This window comes from Hippocampus bargibanti, linkage group LG19, assembly GCF_051943395.1.
Source record: "Hippocampus bargibanti isolate YZ-2025 linkage group LG19, ASM5194339v1, whole genome shotgun sequence".
Lineage (NCBI taxonomy): Eukaryota > Metazoa > Chordata > Actinopteri > Syngnathiformes > Syngnathidae > Hippocampus > Hippocampus bargibanti.
Genome location: NC_142752.1, coordinates 4928969 through 4947104, shown reverse-complemented (window position 1 = coordinate 4947104; position 18136 = coordinate 4928969). Strand labels below are relative to the sequence as shown.

The 18136-nt window shown below is 41.8% G+C and overlaps 3 protein-coding genes across 3 annotated transcripts in view; 1 reads left to right on the top strand and 2 right to left on the bottom strand.

The window, feature by feature from the left end:
- Window positions 1-224: 224 nt before the first annotated feature.
- Window positions 225-3739, bottom strand: gja11 (gap junction protein, alpha 11). Its single transcript, XM_089022084.1, has 5 exons — window positions 3630-3739; window positions 1807-1962; window positions 1363-1548; window positions 997-1098; window positions 225-916 (listed from the first exon to the last, which is right to left on the bottom strand). Exons 2-5 carry the CDS (start codon window positions 1933-1935, stop codon window positions 413-415), a joined length of 921 nt encoding a protein of 306 aa, XP_088878210.1. The 5' UTR covers window positions 1936-1962; window positions 3630-3739; the 3' UTR covers window positions 225-412.
- A 141-nt stretch (window positions 3740-3880) lies between these two features.
- On the bottom strand, window positions 3881-7879 carry hsdl1 (hydroxysteroid dehydrogenase like 1). Its single transcript, XM_089022083.1, has 5 exons — window positions 7461-7879; window positions 6388-6833; window positions 6173-6256; window positions 5722-5859; window positions 3881-5634 (listed from the first exon to the last, which is right to left on the bottom strand). The coding sequence occupies exons 1-5, from the start codon at window positions 7678-7680 to the stop codon at window positions 5569-5571; spliced, it is 954 nt and encodes a 317-aa protein (XP_088878209.1). The 5' UTR covers window positions 7681-7879; the 3' UTR covers window positions 3881-5568.
- A 317-nt stretch (window positions 7880-8196) lies between these two features.
- The window catches only part of tbc1d32 (TBC1 domain family, member 32), an 86210-nt gene continuing 76270 nt past the window's right edge, over window positions 8197-18136 (top strand). Inside the window, 19 exon segments of the mRNA XM_089021775.1 lie at window positions 8197-8255; window positions 8905-9052; window positions 9138-9302; window positions 9374-9530; window positions 9713-9784; window positions 10003-10128; window positions 10240-10318; window positions 10479-10582; window positions 10771-10836; window positions 10900-11031; window positions 11106-11165; window positions 11494-11581; window positions 11751-11888; window positions 14119-14208; window positions 14431-14573; window positions 15418-15545; window positions 16087-16294; window positions 16358-16437; window positions 17364-17502. Coding sequence (XP_088877901.1) covers window positions 8907-9052; window positions 9138-9302; window positions 9374-9530; window positions 9713-9784; window positions 10003-10128; window positions 10240-10318; window positions 10479-10582; window positions 10771-10836; window positions 10900-11031; window positions 11106-11165; window positions 11494-11581; window positions 11751-11888; window positions 14119-14208; window positions 14431-14573; window positions 15418-15545; window positions 16087-16294; window positions 16358-16437; window positions 17364-17502 — 2121 coding nt within the window. The 5' untranslated portion in view covers window positions 8197-8255; window positions 8905-8906.

Sequence of the window (18136 nt, the reverse complement as noted above, 5' to 3'; positions counted from 1 at the left end):
TATGAAATTTAATTTATTGTGCAAATGCTAAAACAGCATTAGCAGTCAAGCTAATTGCTAAATTAAAAAAAAATAGCATTAAAAAAATCTCTGAGACGAGTATTGACACCAAATAGTGCAAAAAATGACATTTTAACAGAGAAAAATGACAATGCTCGCAAAATGTATTGAATCAGAAACTTTATTGACAAAACAAAAGCAAATTCCCACAAACGATTTTGTGCATTATTACTGCTATTCATTTTTTTTTTTACCCACACTTTACTCAATGTCATCATTGAAAATAACGTGGGTGTCGGACCCTTTGGCCTTTTGGCACTGAAAATGGTTGGACACCCACACATTTATGCGTGAAAATGATATGGTACAAATCCCTTACACTTTGCCACAGACAGACACGCACACGCAATGCTCAAATATGCACTTCCCCCGTGTTGCCCAGCAACCCTTTCCCCGCCATCTCTTTAGCAGCATTGACCCCAAATTTGCGACCCTGCGTCTCCAGCTCAGCGTTGATTCCGTTCTGTGTGACGCTGTCTTCCCTCAGAATGTAAGCTTTTCTCTGAGTAGCGGGCGTGACGGGTGTGACGGGCGTGACGGGAGTGACAGTGTAGTCGCGTCGCCGGGCGGCGCATTCCTTGGCCGCCTTGACGCACAAGTAGAGCAGCTCGGCCACGCTCAAGGCCAGCGATAGCAACGCGGCCCCGAGCATGAACCAAATGATCATGGTCTTCTCGGTGGGTCGGGATAGGAAGCAGTCCACCTGGTGGGGGCACGGCGAGCGCGAGCACACGTAGCGGGCGTCTAGCGTCAAACCGTACAGGAAGTACTGGCCCACCACGAACACGATCTCCAGAGCAATCTTGGCCAACAGATGGAGGACATAAGCGCGAAGGAGGCGTCCTCTTATGCTAACCTAAGAAAAATGATTTTTGCTTTCAAGTCAAAGCAGAAAATCGACCAAATAACTTCTTACAGTATTTTTAAAATGCGCACCTTTCCACTGCTCTTGATGTACTTTGGCATCTTGAAGCTCCGCTGAAGGAACAACAAAGCCTGGTTGTCAAGCTCCGCGTGCTTGCGCATGCGCTCCTTCAACTGCGCACACGGGGGGGGGGGAAGCATGCAAAGACTTTTTACTCCTTATCGTGCCAATGCTAACATAAAAAATAAATCCACTAAAGGCCCTCCAAATCCAATATTCTTTTCAAACTAAAAAATATGACTTTGAACAAAATCAATTGTACTTTAGCTGTTAGCTGTTAGCTATTAGCTAATTCGTCCTTTATTTACATTATTATTCACATTGGCGATTATAAACATTTAATCTCAATCACTCACACTTTTTCCACCATACTATACCTTTTTCTCAACATGAATGACGTGGAGGACGTATCCCAGGTAGAGCAGCTTGGGCGTCGCCACGGCGATAATCTGCAGGGCCCAAAAGCGCACATGCGAAATGGGGAAGGCGTGATCGTAGCAGACGTTTTCGCAACCCGGCTGGCGTGTGTTGCACACAAAATCCGACTGCTCGTCGCCCCATACCTGCAGCCAGGGACACACCCCTCCGCCATTTTAATTCATCTACTAGGTGTTTGCGAGAACGAAAGAAGTCAAGTCACACCATTTTCAATCCCCACAGTTACACTACAAAATCTTAGAGATTAACGTTTTGTGCTAATGCTAATTCCCATCAGAAGCTAAATGCTAAAGCTATTCAACGTCAAAACATTTTTTTGTAACTTATTTATAACATAGACTACAACATGAAACGTGAATCAAGTCCACTTGGAGTGAGCTGACCCTGTCGGCCCCCGTGCTCAGGACCAGGATGCGGAAGACGAAGAGAACCGTGAGCCAGACTTTTCCGATGATGGTGGAGTGGGACTGCACTTTATCCAGCAGGCGGCCCAATAGATTCCATTCGCCCATTTCGCCGTACGATCCTTGTCACGTTCCCTAAATTGGGAAACGAGATGACAACCTGTCCTTGAGTGCAGTGGTCAATCAAAATTTTAAAGAAAAAAAAAATACATGTGTCATCCAGAATGTATTTTTTTTTTTTTGTCAAAGTGTGTCGAATGTACAGCATGTTTGGTGTAAAATTTGCAACAAATTTACATCAACATTTGCAACATTGAAATTGCGCAATAATATTAATGCAATATTAGTGCAAAAAAAAATGACATAACTAAAAGTCAGGCTAGTGGACTGCTATAGCTAACTAAATTAGCTTTATCTTGAATATACAGGTAACATCCGACTTATGACCGAGTTCTGTTCCGACCAAACGGTCGTAAGTCAAAATGGTCGTAAGTCAAAATCCATTCAAAATGTTGAATAGAGACTAGAGCAGGGGTGTCAGTCATTTTTTTGCCGCGGGCCACATTGTAGTTATGGTTTCCTCTCGAGGGCCGTTATGAATTTGGGGAACCCATTAGAATGTTTAAATCCCTTCAAATATTACATATAGAGCACACAGCAAATTAATGAATAACTCCTTTTCAAGTCTGAAGTCAAGAATAATGACTTTTATTGTGGTTGACATCCAAAAATATGAAATTTTGGCTCAGAGTTTAGCAATTATCATGGAATTTAACAAGTTTGATTTGCTTTCGCGGGCCGAAAAAAAAGATGTGGCGGGCCGGATTTGGCCCGCGGGCCTTGACTTTGACACCCTGTGCGAGAGTGAGATGCTGGTTGGCCAAAATTGTCGTACGCGTTGTCGGCCTGCTAGCACGTTGCGATGCCAGGCGTAGAATAAAAAAATTAAAAATAGGGTCTGGAGGTCGTGGTCGTAAGTCAAGCCGGTCGTAAGTCAGATGTTACCTGTATATTTTTTTTCTCATCGTTTGCCAGATCCGGTGGGACACTGGTTCATTTGCCCCAAATGCAAAATTTCCACTTGTATACTTCCCCCAGCCACTCCACCCCGCACATAAATATCTTCTTATTACATATTTTGTTTCTCACAAAGGTTACAAAGACCTTAGTTCCAACATGTAGCCATGCTAGTGACATCAGCACGGGTTCCTCGAAGGTCACAGAAAGAAAAACTTGTCTGATTGCAGTCACAGCTGGTGCGTGTGTGTGTGTGTGTGTGTGTGTGTGTGTGTGTGTGTGTGTGTGTGTGTGTGTGTGTATAAATCTACCCTTGAAACGCTCACTCACAAGCCACTTTATCTGCTCGAAAGCCAGAACTTAACCTTGGATGATTGCGAGTGGCGGACACTCACACATGCACACACAAAATCCCATTGCATCAAGTTAAAGCATTATATTAATATCACTTTTACATTTTCATTACTTTAATTTGCATATTGTTTTTACGAATGTTTCACAGATATATACAATAAAATCACAAATCTTTTAAACCAGGGTAAATTCAACTTTATTCTTTTGCAAACATTCTAGAGTCCACCTAAAGATGCAATTAAAATCTAAACTCTTCTGATTATTTGCGCCATAAGTGGGACGAAATATAAAACATTTCTCATGATGCAACAGATGCACATATGTCAACAGTCTCAATGAAAAGAATGTACAGAATCTTCACAAAGCAGAATTTTTTTTTGCATCTATCCCTTCTGTTTGTTGATTTGCATCAAAGTATTTAGATTGTGTACCTAATGAGATGTCCGTGCAGGTGAACGACGATAGAGAAGATGAGGAACGCCCGGCGGCTCTTTGGGAGAAAGTGGAGCGTGTGGTCGTCCCAGTCGTTTTGTTCCGGTGCGGACTTATCAGCAGGGTTCCGTCCTACGCATCACAATAAACCTTCGAACAGCAGAAGCCTGGAAGCTTCTGGAAGCAGGCCTACGGCGCCGTGTTTGGTCTGCCTAAACTGGCCCGAATGCAAGCGGATTGTTATATCAATGCCTGTGAGTATTGTTGTATGCTGCGTCTGTATGCGTTGCTGCTCTGTGTGGTAAAGGTAGCAGTTGTTTGAACCTTTCAAACTGCTGTGCCATGGATGCTAATCACCATCAGCCTGTAGAGATGGCATTTAACAAGATTTGTTTGCATGAAGCTGGCAGACTCCCTTTCCATATGACATTTTGTTGTTGAAATATTGTTCCGTGCCCCCTTATCCTGACATGGAATGCATTCCCTACTGAAATGAACATAAATGCCACTAATCCGTTCCAACCTAAAAATAAAAGAAAAAAGTTGGAATGTGTTTTGAATCAAGGGCAGTTTGTGTTCTACTACTGCATATATAAAAACATACCATAACAAATATATTGGATTGGCCTTAGTCTTGCAGTGGAGGAGTTTACATTTCACATCAGCAAAGTGGTGAAAGTAAAAGGAAAGGAAGAAGTAGACAAACAAAATACAGGACCTGCTGTAAAGGCAGCCACTCTCACGGCGCCATCTTGAAGTCAGAACAACAACAAAAATCTAAATAACATAATGTGACACAACACAAAATAACTTTCTGCAACCTCTTTGTTGTATGAAGCATTCTAGATTAAAGACATTATCAAAGCATCCTTTTCACCAGTGGATCAGGGACGTCATGGTGAAATGTACACGTCTGCTACAAGCTAAATGTTGAAAGCAAACATGAAGCTGTAGCATCCATTGCCGAAAAAAAAACCATATTGCATCTTCTGTCCCACGTAAATCCGCTTCAATTCCAAACTGCGACAGTTACGCATACAGATCGGCGCTCTATGCTGACACATCCATCCAGCCGCGGACTGTCCAACAGCACCGACCTTTCCGCTGAACAAAGCGGTGCTGCGAAAATGCTGACCGTTACAATCACAAAAACACAAAATACATATTTGATTCTTTCTACTTATGCTTTCCGAGCTATAACAAGTTCTGCCCAGCTACTTTTCGTGACTCCATAATCTCCCGTCATACTGTTGATCATGAGTTTTTGCAGAGGATAAAGAAGATATGCCTTGGACTATTTTTATTATTTCTGTTTACCTATCTAGGTTGCTGCACCGTTTGCATTCCAATAGCTGTACCTTGAAGAATCACAGCAGTGCCGTACACAAATTTCCGAGTGTTGTTTTCCTAAAAATGATGTGATATTTTTGTTTCATTTCTTGACAGTGTGGAAGGAAGGACAAGGCGCTAACTAAGGATTACTTTTCCAATCATCATACATGAAAGAGTAAGTCCTTTTACTTTGCTTTGGGTTCATCCATACACCCATTTAATGTCGTTTTTAACTTTGTGACCGAACCAAAAGTCAGAATAAAGAAACAATCTTATTTAAAGTACTTTTATGCATTTATTTTGAGGGCCGAATCAGCACAAATAGTCCAAGGTAGTAACAGCCAGTTCTGGACAAGCTCCAGTTAGTGGCACGGTCACCGTGTACACGCCAGCTGGTGGAAATGATTCACGAGAAATCCCACCCAGAGCCAAAAAGCAGCTTGTAAAGGAACAATATTTTTTTTGTTTTTGTTTACATTTACATAACATTTTTTTTGTGGCGACTACAGCGTGTAGGATGGAAAGACATGGCCACCCCTGTTTGACCGTGAGAGGGTCCAACACAACTTCATATGGATGAAGAATACCATTTACGATGAGCCATTTTTAACCACTGAACACCCGACAGCCCAAAACCCAAGTCCACTCTGGAATGCAGCTCATCAATCCGTACTGCGAAGAAAAGAAAAATACTTATTGATCAATTCATAAATCACAAATAATCCTTCAAGTTTAGCGTGAGAGATTCTGGGTGCTCACCAGCAGCGTGTGCGGCCAATAGCCGGTGGTCCGGTTGGACACGCCGAGCGTGGAAATGGCGTGGCGGACATAAACCTGCGGCGTGGGGGCAAACCAGCCTTCAGTGGTCGACGCCGGGCGGTGACTACTGGAGACCATCTGGGCATTAAACAGCATATTTTTATTTTCATTCAAGTTATGCAATCATAACTATTTTAATCAATTGTAAACGTCCCAATGAAACACAAAGTTTGATCTTTGATAGGTTCCAATAAATTAATTTGCGCATTAATTACATCACAGCTTAGAAATACATAATTTCAACCAAGCATTGTAGGGGGAAAAAAAACGTCAACACAATTCCCTCAAAAGGATTTGGATCGAAACACCCCGAGGGGTTGTTCTACATTACATGTTGCGTTTTCTTGTACTATTATTGAAATTCCTCATGTCGTGTTTGTATATGACAGACCTGGAATGGGAGTAGACTTTGAACAAAGATCCCTCTTGCGCTATATTCAAGGTGGAGAGCTCTTGAGAACTGATCCAAGTAGCCCTGAAAAGCAAATATGAATAATACCATATCACCTTTTTCAGGGAGAGTGATTCCTACACATCTTTATTTTATCAGGTTACAGAGTGGCTAAAAGCGTTTATTATTATTGGTGGTAAATTCTTTGTTCTCACCGTCGCTGCGCTGAGCATCACTGTCCCAGGTGCCGGCATGCAGCAGGCGGCGGATGAGATATTGACCACGGCACCTCGCCCGCGCTCCAGCATTCCCGGCAGCACTAAGCGGGTTAGCAACGTGGCGCCCACCACGTTATTAACTGTCACCTCCATTAGCCTCTGCTCGGATATCTCCACCATCTCCCGGTGTGACACGCATGTCTCGTCCACGCAGTTGACTAAGAAACCCACGTCTTTGCCCCTCAAGGCTTCCACGACGATCTTACTGGCCGCCTTGTCCCAGCCCAGATCGGCGGGAAGCAGGATCGTTTCCACGCCGTGGCTCTGGGAGAGATTGGCGACAAAGTCTGCGATGTTGATGCGCCCGTACGTGACAAAGATGATGCTGACACCATGCTGGGCCAGTTCCTCTGCATAGGCCTGCGCCAAAGGCTCCGAAGCACCTGATGGGAGGGGCATATGGATTAGTGGCTGGAAAGTGATACTGATGGTGAGTTGATTTAATGCATTTTTTTAATGACAGCGTCAGCCCTGTTATTAGTTTTTAAAGATAGTGAAGACCACTGTATCAGTGTCTTGTTTTGGTGGACTTAACTGCTTCGTTTGAGCTGGTGAACCACAGTATTCTGTTGGATCATTTGGTCGACATTAGTGGTTTAGAACTACTTGGCAGAAGGACATTTGTGTTGTCCATGTTTACTCTAAGTTTCTCATATGGTATTCCACTAGGCACAATCTTGGGGCCCCTGGTGTTTGCATTGCACTTGCTGAACCTTTTACAACTATACAGATGACAGGAGTAAAACAATACCATTATATGAATGCCACTTTTGTTCTATCTGGAGAAAACCAATGCCTGTGTGATATTGAATGTATTAACTTTGAATGGAATGAAAAAATAGATTGTTTGATTCTGTTACTGTTTTTTTTTCAATTGTAATTTGTGTTTTCCATTGAATCAAAACAATTAAACACAACAATGTATACTTTTATAGTAGTATTTTTTTAAGTACTAGTAAAGTAAGTACGTTTTAAGTCAGTATTTTTTTCTTAGCAATACTATTTCTTACCATACACGACAGCCCAGGCTCCATAGGTTTGCCTCAGCCTCCTGCTGGGGATCATCCTGGGCAGGAAATGCACCCTGACCAACCCGCAGCAGTCCCTGAGCAAGATGACAGCTCTGCTGGCCGTGTACAGAGCACCCACGACGGCTAGCGTTTCCAGGTAACCGCTGCACGACCTGGAAATTTCCCTGTACAGTAAATGGAAACTGTCCACTGCCGCCATGCTTTCTCTTAAAAAGTAATTCGAACGACGCAGCCCTTCGAATTAGTTTACGAACGCAATGTTGTGTTTGCCCGATGAAATGTAAAATGAGAGATACGGCATGCTAATTAAATGTTGGTACATAATACATTGATGCGAAGGTGTTTGGAATGCAGTTTCACAACCGATTTGTCGTGCAGTTTTTTTTGCTTGAATGAACCCCGGAAGAAGGAGCAAAACAACGAGTCACGTGATGTTGTGTCGGAAGCAAAAATGACGCATTCGGAGTCTTCTTAGAAAATCCGTGCGTCGAATTTCTGTTTTTATGGAAATGTTTTCATCGTTATTGCGACAGTTTAATACCAATAAAAACCGTATTTTTTATATAATAAATGTATTTACTTTATTTTAATTTTTAATTAACATTCAGAAATAAAACTGATTTTGCGTTTATTCATAATCCGGTACATGAATGCACCACGATGTTTGTTACGCGATCCACAATGCACCGCGGTTTGGATGACGTTTCCATAGAGACGCGATGGAGTCTGGCTGATTGGGTTTCTAACTTGGAGAAGCCGTCAAACACACGCCAGGTGCGTATAAACGCGACACATATGTAGATGAATTATTTTTTGCACTATCTTGTTGCTTATTTCTCTGCGGTGGAAAATAACATTGAGCTAGGTTAGAATTGGTTTTTTAGTAGCATTGAAAGTACATGATGCATTTATTCCAGTGCGAGACTGACTGTAGTTTACTAATTACGTTGCCTCCTCACTGCTAGTGCTTTAGTTATTCTGATTGACGAAATTGACGTATTTGTTAAGATTACCAATCAATTATTGCATTCTACATCTTATGCTTCACTATTAGCACGTAGCAGGCATGTATAAATCCACATTGGAATCCCAAAAATGTCCTACAGTTGCGGGTGAGTAAAAATCCCCATATTGTGACGGAGTCGTTGTGCTGGTGCATTGAATCATCTTACTAGTCAGGGCCAAAAGTGTTTGAGGGCATGGGCCTAGGTGACCCATGATATCGAAAACAGGCTCAGATAGACATGGAGAAGTTTAGCTTTGATATACAGCTAATAAAATAAATGAAACAACATATGGCTGCACCTGCTACATTGTGTTTGAGGAGTTTTGATATATTTATCGATTCGAGATCCACCAGAAATTCGGCTTTTGCAAAGTTTAGAATCACTCAGCATGTCATGGGAATTCTCATTTGCAAAAGAGATGTCTTCCGAAGACGAAGAGCATCTGGCAGCTCTGCTCAAGCACTTTTTAAAAAGCATCGACGAGCGACCCTCCGGCACCTCAACGCCTCAAAGTGCGGAGGAAATCCTTCTTCACCTGGAGGAGACCGACAATAATTTCCACAAGTGAGCTCTCGTAAAGAAAAGTGATTCCACCAATGGATTAGATGGATGTATAACTTTATTAAAAACATATTTCTGTTTTCCCCAGCTATGAGTTTGTCCAATACCTGCGCCAGCGTGTGGAGACCTCCCTTGGGTGTGTGGTGGACAAGGAGCTCGGGAAGTTGTCCCTTGAAGATGGACAACACGCTGTCGACTCGGGTCATGACGCCCTCATTCACACAGTGACCACCCGCAGCCGAGCATCGGCGCAGTGAGTCCAACCCGGGCATACTTACACGTGGTTAGGAAAGTTCTCACATTGGCACGTTGTTTCATCGGAAGGTACCAGGAGATGACGCAGACCTTGAGAACCACTGTGACTGCCGCCACCGAGCGTTTAGTCAGCAGCTTTGACGACGACCAGCTACGGGTGGAGGAGGAGATGCAACATGGCCGCTATGCTGACGACTGCTCAGACAGTGGGGACTCCTTTAATCAGGTAAAAAAAAAATCATCGTAGTTTAAGCCTGAAATAGCAGACGTTTTACCGTAATTTACCGTACCGTAATTGTACCGTTGGTGTATTTTCATTATTATTGTTATTTATTTATGTATGTATTTATTTATTATCAGGGTCGATGTGTGCAGTAACAAGAATTATTTTTCCATCTCTTTGTCCAGTGTTACACCTTCATTCGACAAGAGCAGCTGCAGGCTTTGGCTGAGAAACTTGATTCAAGTCAACCCAAAGAGGTGAAGATGCACACAATAAAAACAAAATCCGGCTTTTACAGAGACAATAATGCTCGTGTACTTTTTTTAATTCTGAAAATATCAAACCTCTGTCGTTTCTATCTCTGAGTTCACAGGAAGAACAATGTAATGTTCCTCAGCCCCTCACCTTTCACCCAAAATGGCAATACAACAAGTAAGAAAAAAAACGTTTTGTGTGTATGTTCATGTGCGAATAGGTGCGTCGGGAGGTCTTGCAGGCGCTGCGTCACGCGCCGGCTTCCGACGTCCTTAGCTGCGAGGGCTGGGTCCACCTACGTCAGAATCTGTGCGCCGTGCTGTCCGAGCCCGACGCCGAGCTCAGTGTACGCCGCCGCTGATTTAGCGACAATATTTGTCACAAATGTACTCTTTTTTTTTTTTACCATTTATTTATTTTCACATTGAATTGAATTATATGCCATCTTGTTTTTCAGGATCACGTTCTTCGTTTCTTCGCCAAGTGCTTCTCTTCGTTGCCCCTGAACATCACCAGGGAGATTTATAGCAGCCTTGGTAGGTCTCTCACTTAATTTCACCGTTCTAGGTGCTGTTTCTCAGTCTTTACCGAGTTGTTTATAAAAACGTGTTGAGATGTCGTTATTTCCTTGTTGGAGCTCTTCACACTTAAAAAAAAAATATATAATAACATTCTCTTCTGTTGTCTCTCGCTCAGCTCGAAGCGTGCAATCCAGTTTTTTGACACTGAAGTTGAGCTTTCCAAGCGGTGCGGCAGTCTTAGATATCAACAGACCCGAGATCAGCTCTCTCCTCAAACAGGTACGCTCAATGTAAATCCTCAAACTGCAAAAGAGAGCAATTCCCCTCATAATTTAGACTTTTTGTAACCAAATAAGTGTTTTAATGGAAAAAAAAACTTTATCTGCCTTTTTAAGCACCAATTTCCAATATTTTTACATGCGTGCAACATAACATGTCAATCAATCATCATCTTCCCATGCACTCAGATGCGCCTAATGAACGACTTTCAAAAGGAGGCGACCACTTTCTGGATCCGCCATCCGGAAAAGTGAGTCCTTGCACACGTGCTCATTTTCATTTTCCCATGCCGAGGTTATCCGTCACTCGCCTTTCAGGTACATGAAGAAATCATAGAGAGCACCTTCTCACTCCTGTCTCTCCATGGCGACTCGCAGGAGAAAGTTTTGGGGCCCACTGACCTGTTGGCCTTGCTGGATGTTCAAGCAATCTGGTTCACAAAATGGATGGTGGGCCTCGCAACTGAACAGTCACGATTACGCCACATTTACGGCGTTTGAATGTTATTTGCGTTGTTTCTCAGCATGGCTCCTACAGCAGGACGTTGATTTTCAGGCTCCTCCAGAGCAAATACAAAAATCTGGTGAGTGAACGATCATTTCCAAACGGTGTTTGTTGCGGAATGTGAACACATTAGCAGGGCGTCATCGGAACGGATCGCGTTATACTTTGGCGCTTCCACCGTGAGAATTCTCCATTCAAAAAGTGATTCGTTAATCCTCCCCGCTCACTCTCAAGCCTTTTAAAAGGGGATTATTGCCGAGTCCCTCCCTCTACGCCCTCTAAATTAACTGTCAGTAAAATAGCTACATAATCCCACTATGGAGTCAAAAAAAAAAAAAACGCAAGTATTCATAATGAGTTATCAATTGTGGAAAGGTGGTCATTTTTGGGGAATAACGTCTTCTCAGATGGAAGCGGCTGCTCAGCAGTGCATCCTTTATCTGGAATGCTGCCAGCATTGCACTCAGATCCATTGTGAGGAGCAGCACGTTTCAGGTGAGTGGAAAAAGTTGTTTAGTAGATGAATAAATGTCATGGTGTTAAAAGGCAACAGTTTTTTTTTTTTCCACAAAGTGATCAAATGGGAAAAGCGTAAAAGAAATGAGATTCCAAGGCCATATAATCAAGCCCCGCTTCTTTGTGCCATGTCCTCATTGTCTTTCAGGCTCGCAAATTGGCAGCGTCTACAGCGGTAAAGAGCTGCAGTACGCCGTGGTTGTCCATTCCTTGTGCGTGTTGGGTAAAGTCCTACTCTATGCCAATGGCAGGAAGCTGTTTCCCATCAAAGTGGCGGCGCGGAAAGGTGAACCCTTCACGTTTCGCCTTCCTAAACATGTATTTAAAAAAATAATAATTTATTGCGTATTTTGAATAACTAGATTATTTTGTTCTACAAAGCTATGCAAAACATAAGCAAGAGTTGGAAGAAAAATAGTCCGATTAGCATAATTATAATGTGTAAAATTTTACTTGTAATTTAATTAGAGAGAGTACTCGTACTACTAAATGACAGTGCTCGAATTAATCCATCAATCAAATTAATCGGCAATAATTTTGAGAACCATTTTCAAACGCTTCACTTCAAATTGTTGTGTCAAACTCAAGGCCCACGGCGCCAATTTCATTTCATCATTTTACGCGGCCCGAGAAAGCCGCTCAAACATATCAATCTTCATGATTGGTAGATAATAGATAGTATATAAGTTATCATATTTAAAAGTATCATGCTTGGCATGCTTAGTTGGACGAAAAACAAGGCCCGCAATGGAAGCACAGAAATTCTGAGGTGAACAGACACAACAAATTTAAACTCCTGCACAAGAAGAGTTCATCAGCCAGGTTACAAATCTATCAGTTCATGGAACGACAACCTATTAAAATGTCTACGTCCTGTTGGTTTATGGATGTTGATGCTTGTACCATGGGACATCCAGGTAATAAATAAGAAATATATTCAAAAAGTGTTTTCTTATGACTAAAACCCCCATGATGTCTTACTCGCTGTTATTCTTGACTTCTATAAATGGGTCCAGTGAAAATGTGCCTCCAGAAGATCCTGTAACTAAAATGAAGGCTGCACCAAAAACCTTGATTTACATCCTCAGAATTACAGAAGGCAGAAAATATTCATAAAAGCACATTTATCTGAATCTTAATTTACTTTCTTGCATTTTCTAAATTGTCACTGTGAAATAAAAACAAGTGCTGTTTTTGAAGATAAGAGTAGAAACTTGCCCCACGGCCTCATGCCTTTACGTTACGTGACCGCAATATAATCTAAAGTATTTACCACCTATAATCTCACATCATGATGTGTGAGGCGTTTCCACGCAGATTTACATAACAGTCCAAGATGATTAAAATGTCTTAATCAGCAATAAAACACGATTGCGTTCTGAGTTTTCTTACAAACGACTCATTGTCTGCACTCGCAGCTTTATTGATACCGTATCGTAGTATCGAGGCGCTCACCTGAGATTGATCATTTGGTATTCATTGATTCCAAAGAGGAAGGATGCTTTTGACATTTTAATGGCGCCTCTGATTCAACCGATAATCTTCACAACTAGAGATTACTAACGTTGGGTAGTCATCAATACATTTGAAGAAAAATATCTGTGTACAAAATACAGTGAGACCTCAACTTACGAACTTAATTGGTTCCCAGACAGAGTGTGTAAAGCGAAAAGTGTGTATCTGAAAAAAAGAATTCCCATAGGAAACCATTAAAATGGGAATAATCCGTTCCCGGGTTTCCATAAAATATACTTTTCAACTAAATAAGCCTAAAAAACTACACACAATATACCTTATTCTATGTATAATAAATGTGCTATTGTATTGTAATGAAAGAAATACACTGCATTGTATCATAAAGTCACTTTATTTACATTTGTGATGGTCATTTATGGCTTGATGGAATGGCGTTGGAGGTCGAAGGTCAAAGGGAATTGCTGTTTGGAAAGAGGCGCATTACATGAGGACTGTAATTAAGGAAATAAACTGCTGTAAAATAAAGTTTTATTTACCTTTTTGATGGTCGTTGATGGCTTATGGAAGGAGAGTCACCTTCCATATGGACTGTTGGTAACTTAACCTCTGGTGCTGTTCGGTCGTGTGCTTCCGCCGAAGATCACTCCGCCAGCCGTGGTGGGTGTGTATTATGAAAATAGTGCTTATTATAAGGTTTAATTTTCATAAATTTGACGTTTGTAAGACGAAAAGTTTGTAAAATAAGGTGTTTGTAAGTTGAGGTCTAACTGTAATAAAAAAAAAATCTGCTTAGCATCCAGCGGTGCACAGGGAGGCAGTTTTTATTGCTTCATATATGTTTGAGAATTTATCCCATTGTCGATGCTTGAAGCGCAACTCCATTTTAAAATCGCCCCATCACCCCAATCCCACCCATTGTAAAAAGGTGTGGACAAACCATACTCACGCTTGCGTAACATGTGACTCCATTTTACGCCTTAAGACAAAGTACAAGTGAATTAATCATAACAATTTCTGACCGACTCATTTCCTCTTTCCAGATCCAGTTACTTTGACGCAACTGGTGGTGATTCTCATCAACATTATGTGCCAACACCATCAACCTTTTTGCACCGATAGCTCAGACGCAGGTGGGTGCACGGGCACACCTTTTAGCTAGAGTGCGGCCATTACGGGAACATCGGGTTCCTTTGTGGCATTCCTCAGTGTTATCTTTTATCTGGTAACCTTGTCCTCAGCTGGCTTCCTGTTGTCTCCTGACATCAGCTGTCGTATTCAATTCCCACCTTAAGAGAGTATGCTTCAAAGTCATTGACCGAACATGCCTTTTTTCTTTTTTTTTCCCCTCCCAGAAGCGCTGTGCCCAAGCGGCCTAGTGATATCGACACTGAGCGCCATGTGTGAAAGGGCCGAGTGCGCTGACGAGTGTCTCCACCAGGCGCCTGTCGTCCAGACTCTCATGGCTCCCGTCATCCAGGCCCTCAATGGAGGCCAGGTGATTTAGTAGAATTTCTTTTTCATTCATTTCTTGTCTGTTCCCCAAATCCCATATAATAATAGTAATAATAATAAATTTCATTTATAAGCGCCTTTCAAAACTCTCAAGGACACTTTGCAGTCACATGATATTTTTTCTGCGGGTGAGCAGCGGCAGCCACACGCGCCAATGTTCACTCAAGTTGAGTAGTAGTAAAAAATAATAAATAATAACAAATATGACAACACAAAGACATATAGCAACATATATCTAGCTGTTCTGCCATTGGCTATTCCCAAATCATCCTGGCATCTCATTGGCTAATAGGGACTTTTATGAATGCATTATCTGGGTAAATGGATAAATAGATGTGTCTTTGCAACATCTTTATTCATTTTTCATTCATTCATTCAGCAATAAATTTCATTTATTTATTTATTTTTGTCCTTCCACATCCCCAAAATTGCACATTAAGGTGTTGAAAACAATGAAACGGGGCAATGTGTATGGTTTGTTATCTAGCTCCCTAGATAGCTATTAACTATATAGCTATCTAGCTGGCTGTCTAGCTATCTATTAGCTATCTATTGGCTAGCTAGCTAGCTTTCTATCTATTTGGTTTACTTCCTGGTTAAGTGAACGCTAGCGCGTGTGGCTGACGCTGCTCACACACAGAAAATCTTATCCTGTGACTGTTAAGTGATCTTGAGAGTTTTGAAATGCGCTTATATATTAAATGTATTATTGTTATTATTATTAATAGTGAAATCCACCTCAATCTCAGGGAAAATATCAGTTTTCATTCTATTATCACCGCGATTCACTCATGTTTTTTATTTCTTTATTTTTACATCCTGTGCAGGCCAAACTGAAATGCCCCGCAGCCACCCTGCCTCTAATCGCGGACGTTATGGCCCGAATGGTCAACACAGACAGAGGATTAGCTCTCTTCTTGTATGACAATAACTTGCTTGTTGGACAGAACGAAAGGTGGGTCATCCATGGAAGTGTCAATACGTTTGGAATGTGGGAGGAAACTTGAGTACCCGGAGAAAAGCCACACAGCCACGTGGAGAATAATGCACCTTTGCAAATATTATAAATCCATTTTTTTTATTGACGTGGTTAACACGCGCTTAACTGGATACCTCACATTGGCAAATGAACATTTCTGCATGCGTGTGTGTGTGTGTGTGTGAACGCAGATCTCTGAAATGTTTATAAATTGAGTTCTTTGACACTTTCCAGTAAAAAAATCGAAAAAAGAGAAAATGTTTTTCAGTAAATGAGAGCATTTTGGTGAAACAGCCAACGAACTGAAAACTCATCAAGAGCGTTCATTTGATATATTACTCAATATGTCATTTATAGCGAACTCATTCAAACACGAAGACGCTCTCACTTTGAAGTGATATTCATCCGCCTTGTCGGCCTGATGAATTTTCCACGAGTCGCCATCGTGCGATGCTTGCGGAACGTCGTTAATAAAACGGGCAATTTGACTGAGCTAAACTTCTTTTTCCACTCGCAGAAGCACCGCCGCTCATGTGCTGCTCCAGTTTACCCTTTCGCTGCTCGAACGGGAGCTCTTGATGTCGAGCGAGGACAAAGTCCTCTCCCTCCGTGCTCTGTGCGGGCCCTTCATCTCTGTCTGCAGGGAGATGTACAAGACCTGCGAGGGCTTGCAGGTCCTGGAAGGTTACAACCTGCACAAAGCTGCCGCCGCCGCCTGGAGGAAGGTTTGATGCCTCCTTCCTAATGTCCTGTCATCATCCAAACTCTGAAATCCATTTTTTTCCCAGAGCTGTTCCTTGTCTGAAAAGATTCCGAGCCCGGTACTTGAAAACAATCCTGCAACGTCTGCGCCGAAATTGCGACACATGTAAGTATGATATTTAAAGAACAACCGACGTCTCCGGACAAGTTGTGTCCATAATTTGTAAAATGGCTTCAAATGACTTCTACTGAGCGTATTTTACAAAGATTCCACCGCATATAGCTATATTTTACGTTTTAAGACTCGTGCTGAATATTCCGGAAGTCTTGTTTTTGAGTTGGTGACGAGTCCGTACGTGACGTCACTGAAAGAACACCCCTGACCGAAAAAAAGGACACATTGTAGCAGTCCTTCCATCACGTCAATGCTTGTTTGGTCTGAAAACCTTGTGTTGCGCCAGAAGAGGGCGTCCAAGCTCCATATAAGGAATTTATCAGCCTGTGGAAACGCAATACACTGTCATGTCTACAAGAGGTCGGCGTTTTCTGCCTCTTTTCTGGGACGCTATATTGCAGTCCAGATGCCTCAAAATAACACGGGATAAATTATTTAATGGATTGCAAACATGTATGCTTTCCTCTTCAGAACTATTTGAATCATATTCATAACTGGATATGTAACACGAAAGCATATTCTCCGAATCTGAAGCCATTGTTTTGATTCACCAGCAATGCAAGACGTCTTTGCGTGACGTCACGAACTCGGGGCGGGACTTTCTGAAAATGCCCAATTCGCAGCTCAATTTTTTTTACATATTTTGGACACTTTAAGTCATTTTTATTGGTGTTTTGCATTTGAATAAAAATATCATACTGCATGTTTTGGGTATTTTAGATGCTCTAAAACGTTTTTCTGATGTCAGTTAGGAAACAAAAAAGTGACGTCGGTTGTCCTTTAAAGGCAATTTTGTTGATGACTTGGCAAATGCTGCATTTTTTTTCTTTTTTTTTTTTTGCATTGATTAACTTTATCAAATGGACCTAAGTTATCCTGATTTATTTATTTTTTTAACATCTATTCATACTTCACAGGTTAATGTGGGAAGATACATTGCTGGACATCCTGCTGAATTTTGCGGCAACACCCAAGGGCGTGTTGCTGCTTCATCAAACTGGTGCCATGCAGGAGTGCGTCTCGTACATGTTCTCTCACTTTAACCAAAAAATGCAGGTACATTCTCTTTAAAAAAACATCCCCAGATGATTTGATCAAAAAATGTCGACACATATTCAAATAAAGAGAGCCAAAGTACTAATCCTGAACAGATAAGAGCTCAAGTTCCTGTCAACATGTTTTCCACGCACTCGCAGCCAACAACGAGGCACTCTAAGGAAAGATGTATTTTCGGGACGTGGGCATAGCTAGCATAGTTTCAGCGTGTCATGTATTGAGAAACAAATCTCTGACACAGCTCTTTCAAGCAGCTCTTGTTTGAATGTTTACCGTTTTATTATGCTCCTTTCTGAAAGCCCATTTATGTCAAACGCCGACATTAAATTTTACTGAGATTTTGCACTCCAATTGCTGAGTCACGTCGTCGTGAAAGTGGTTGATCCAAGTTTAAAAAATAAGCGAGAATAAGGTGTCAGTCTTCCCACTTGTGGGAATCAAAGTTTAATATTTCATTTTCGTCCTTTTTAGTATTCACACCATTGCGTCGCCAGCTATGCTAATTCCGAGCACAAGTTTTGCACTTCGCTTACCCTCACCCACCGCTTGCACTTAATTTAGCGCCATTGTTTAGTCACGCTTGTAATTGCTTACCTTGTTCGCTTTGCACTTTAATTAAAGAGCCCGATTATTT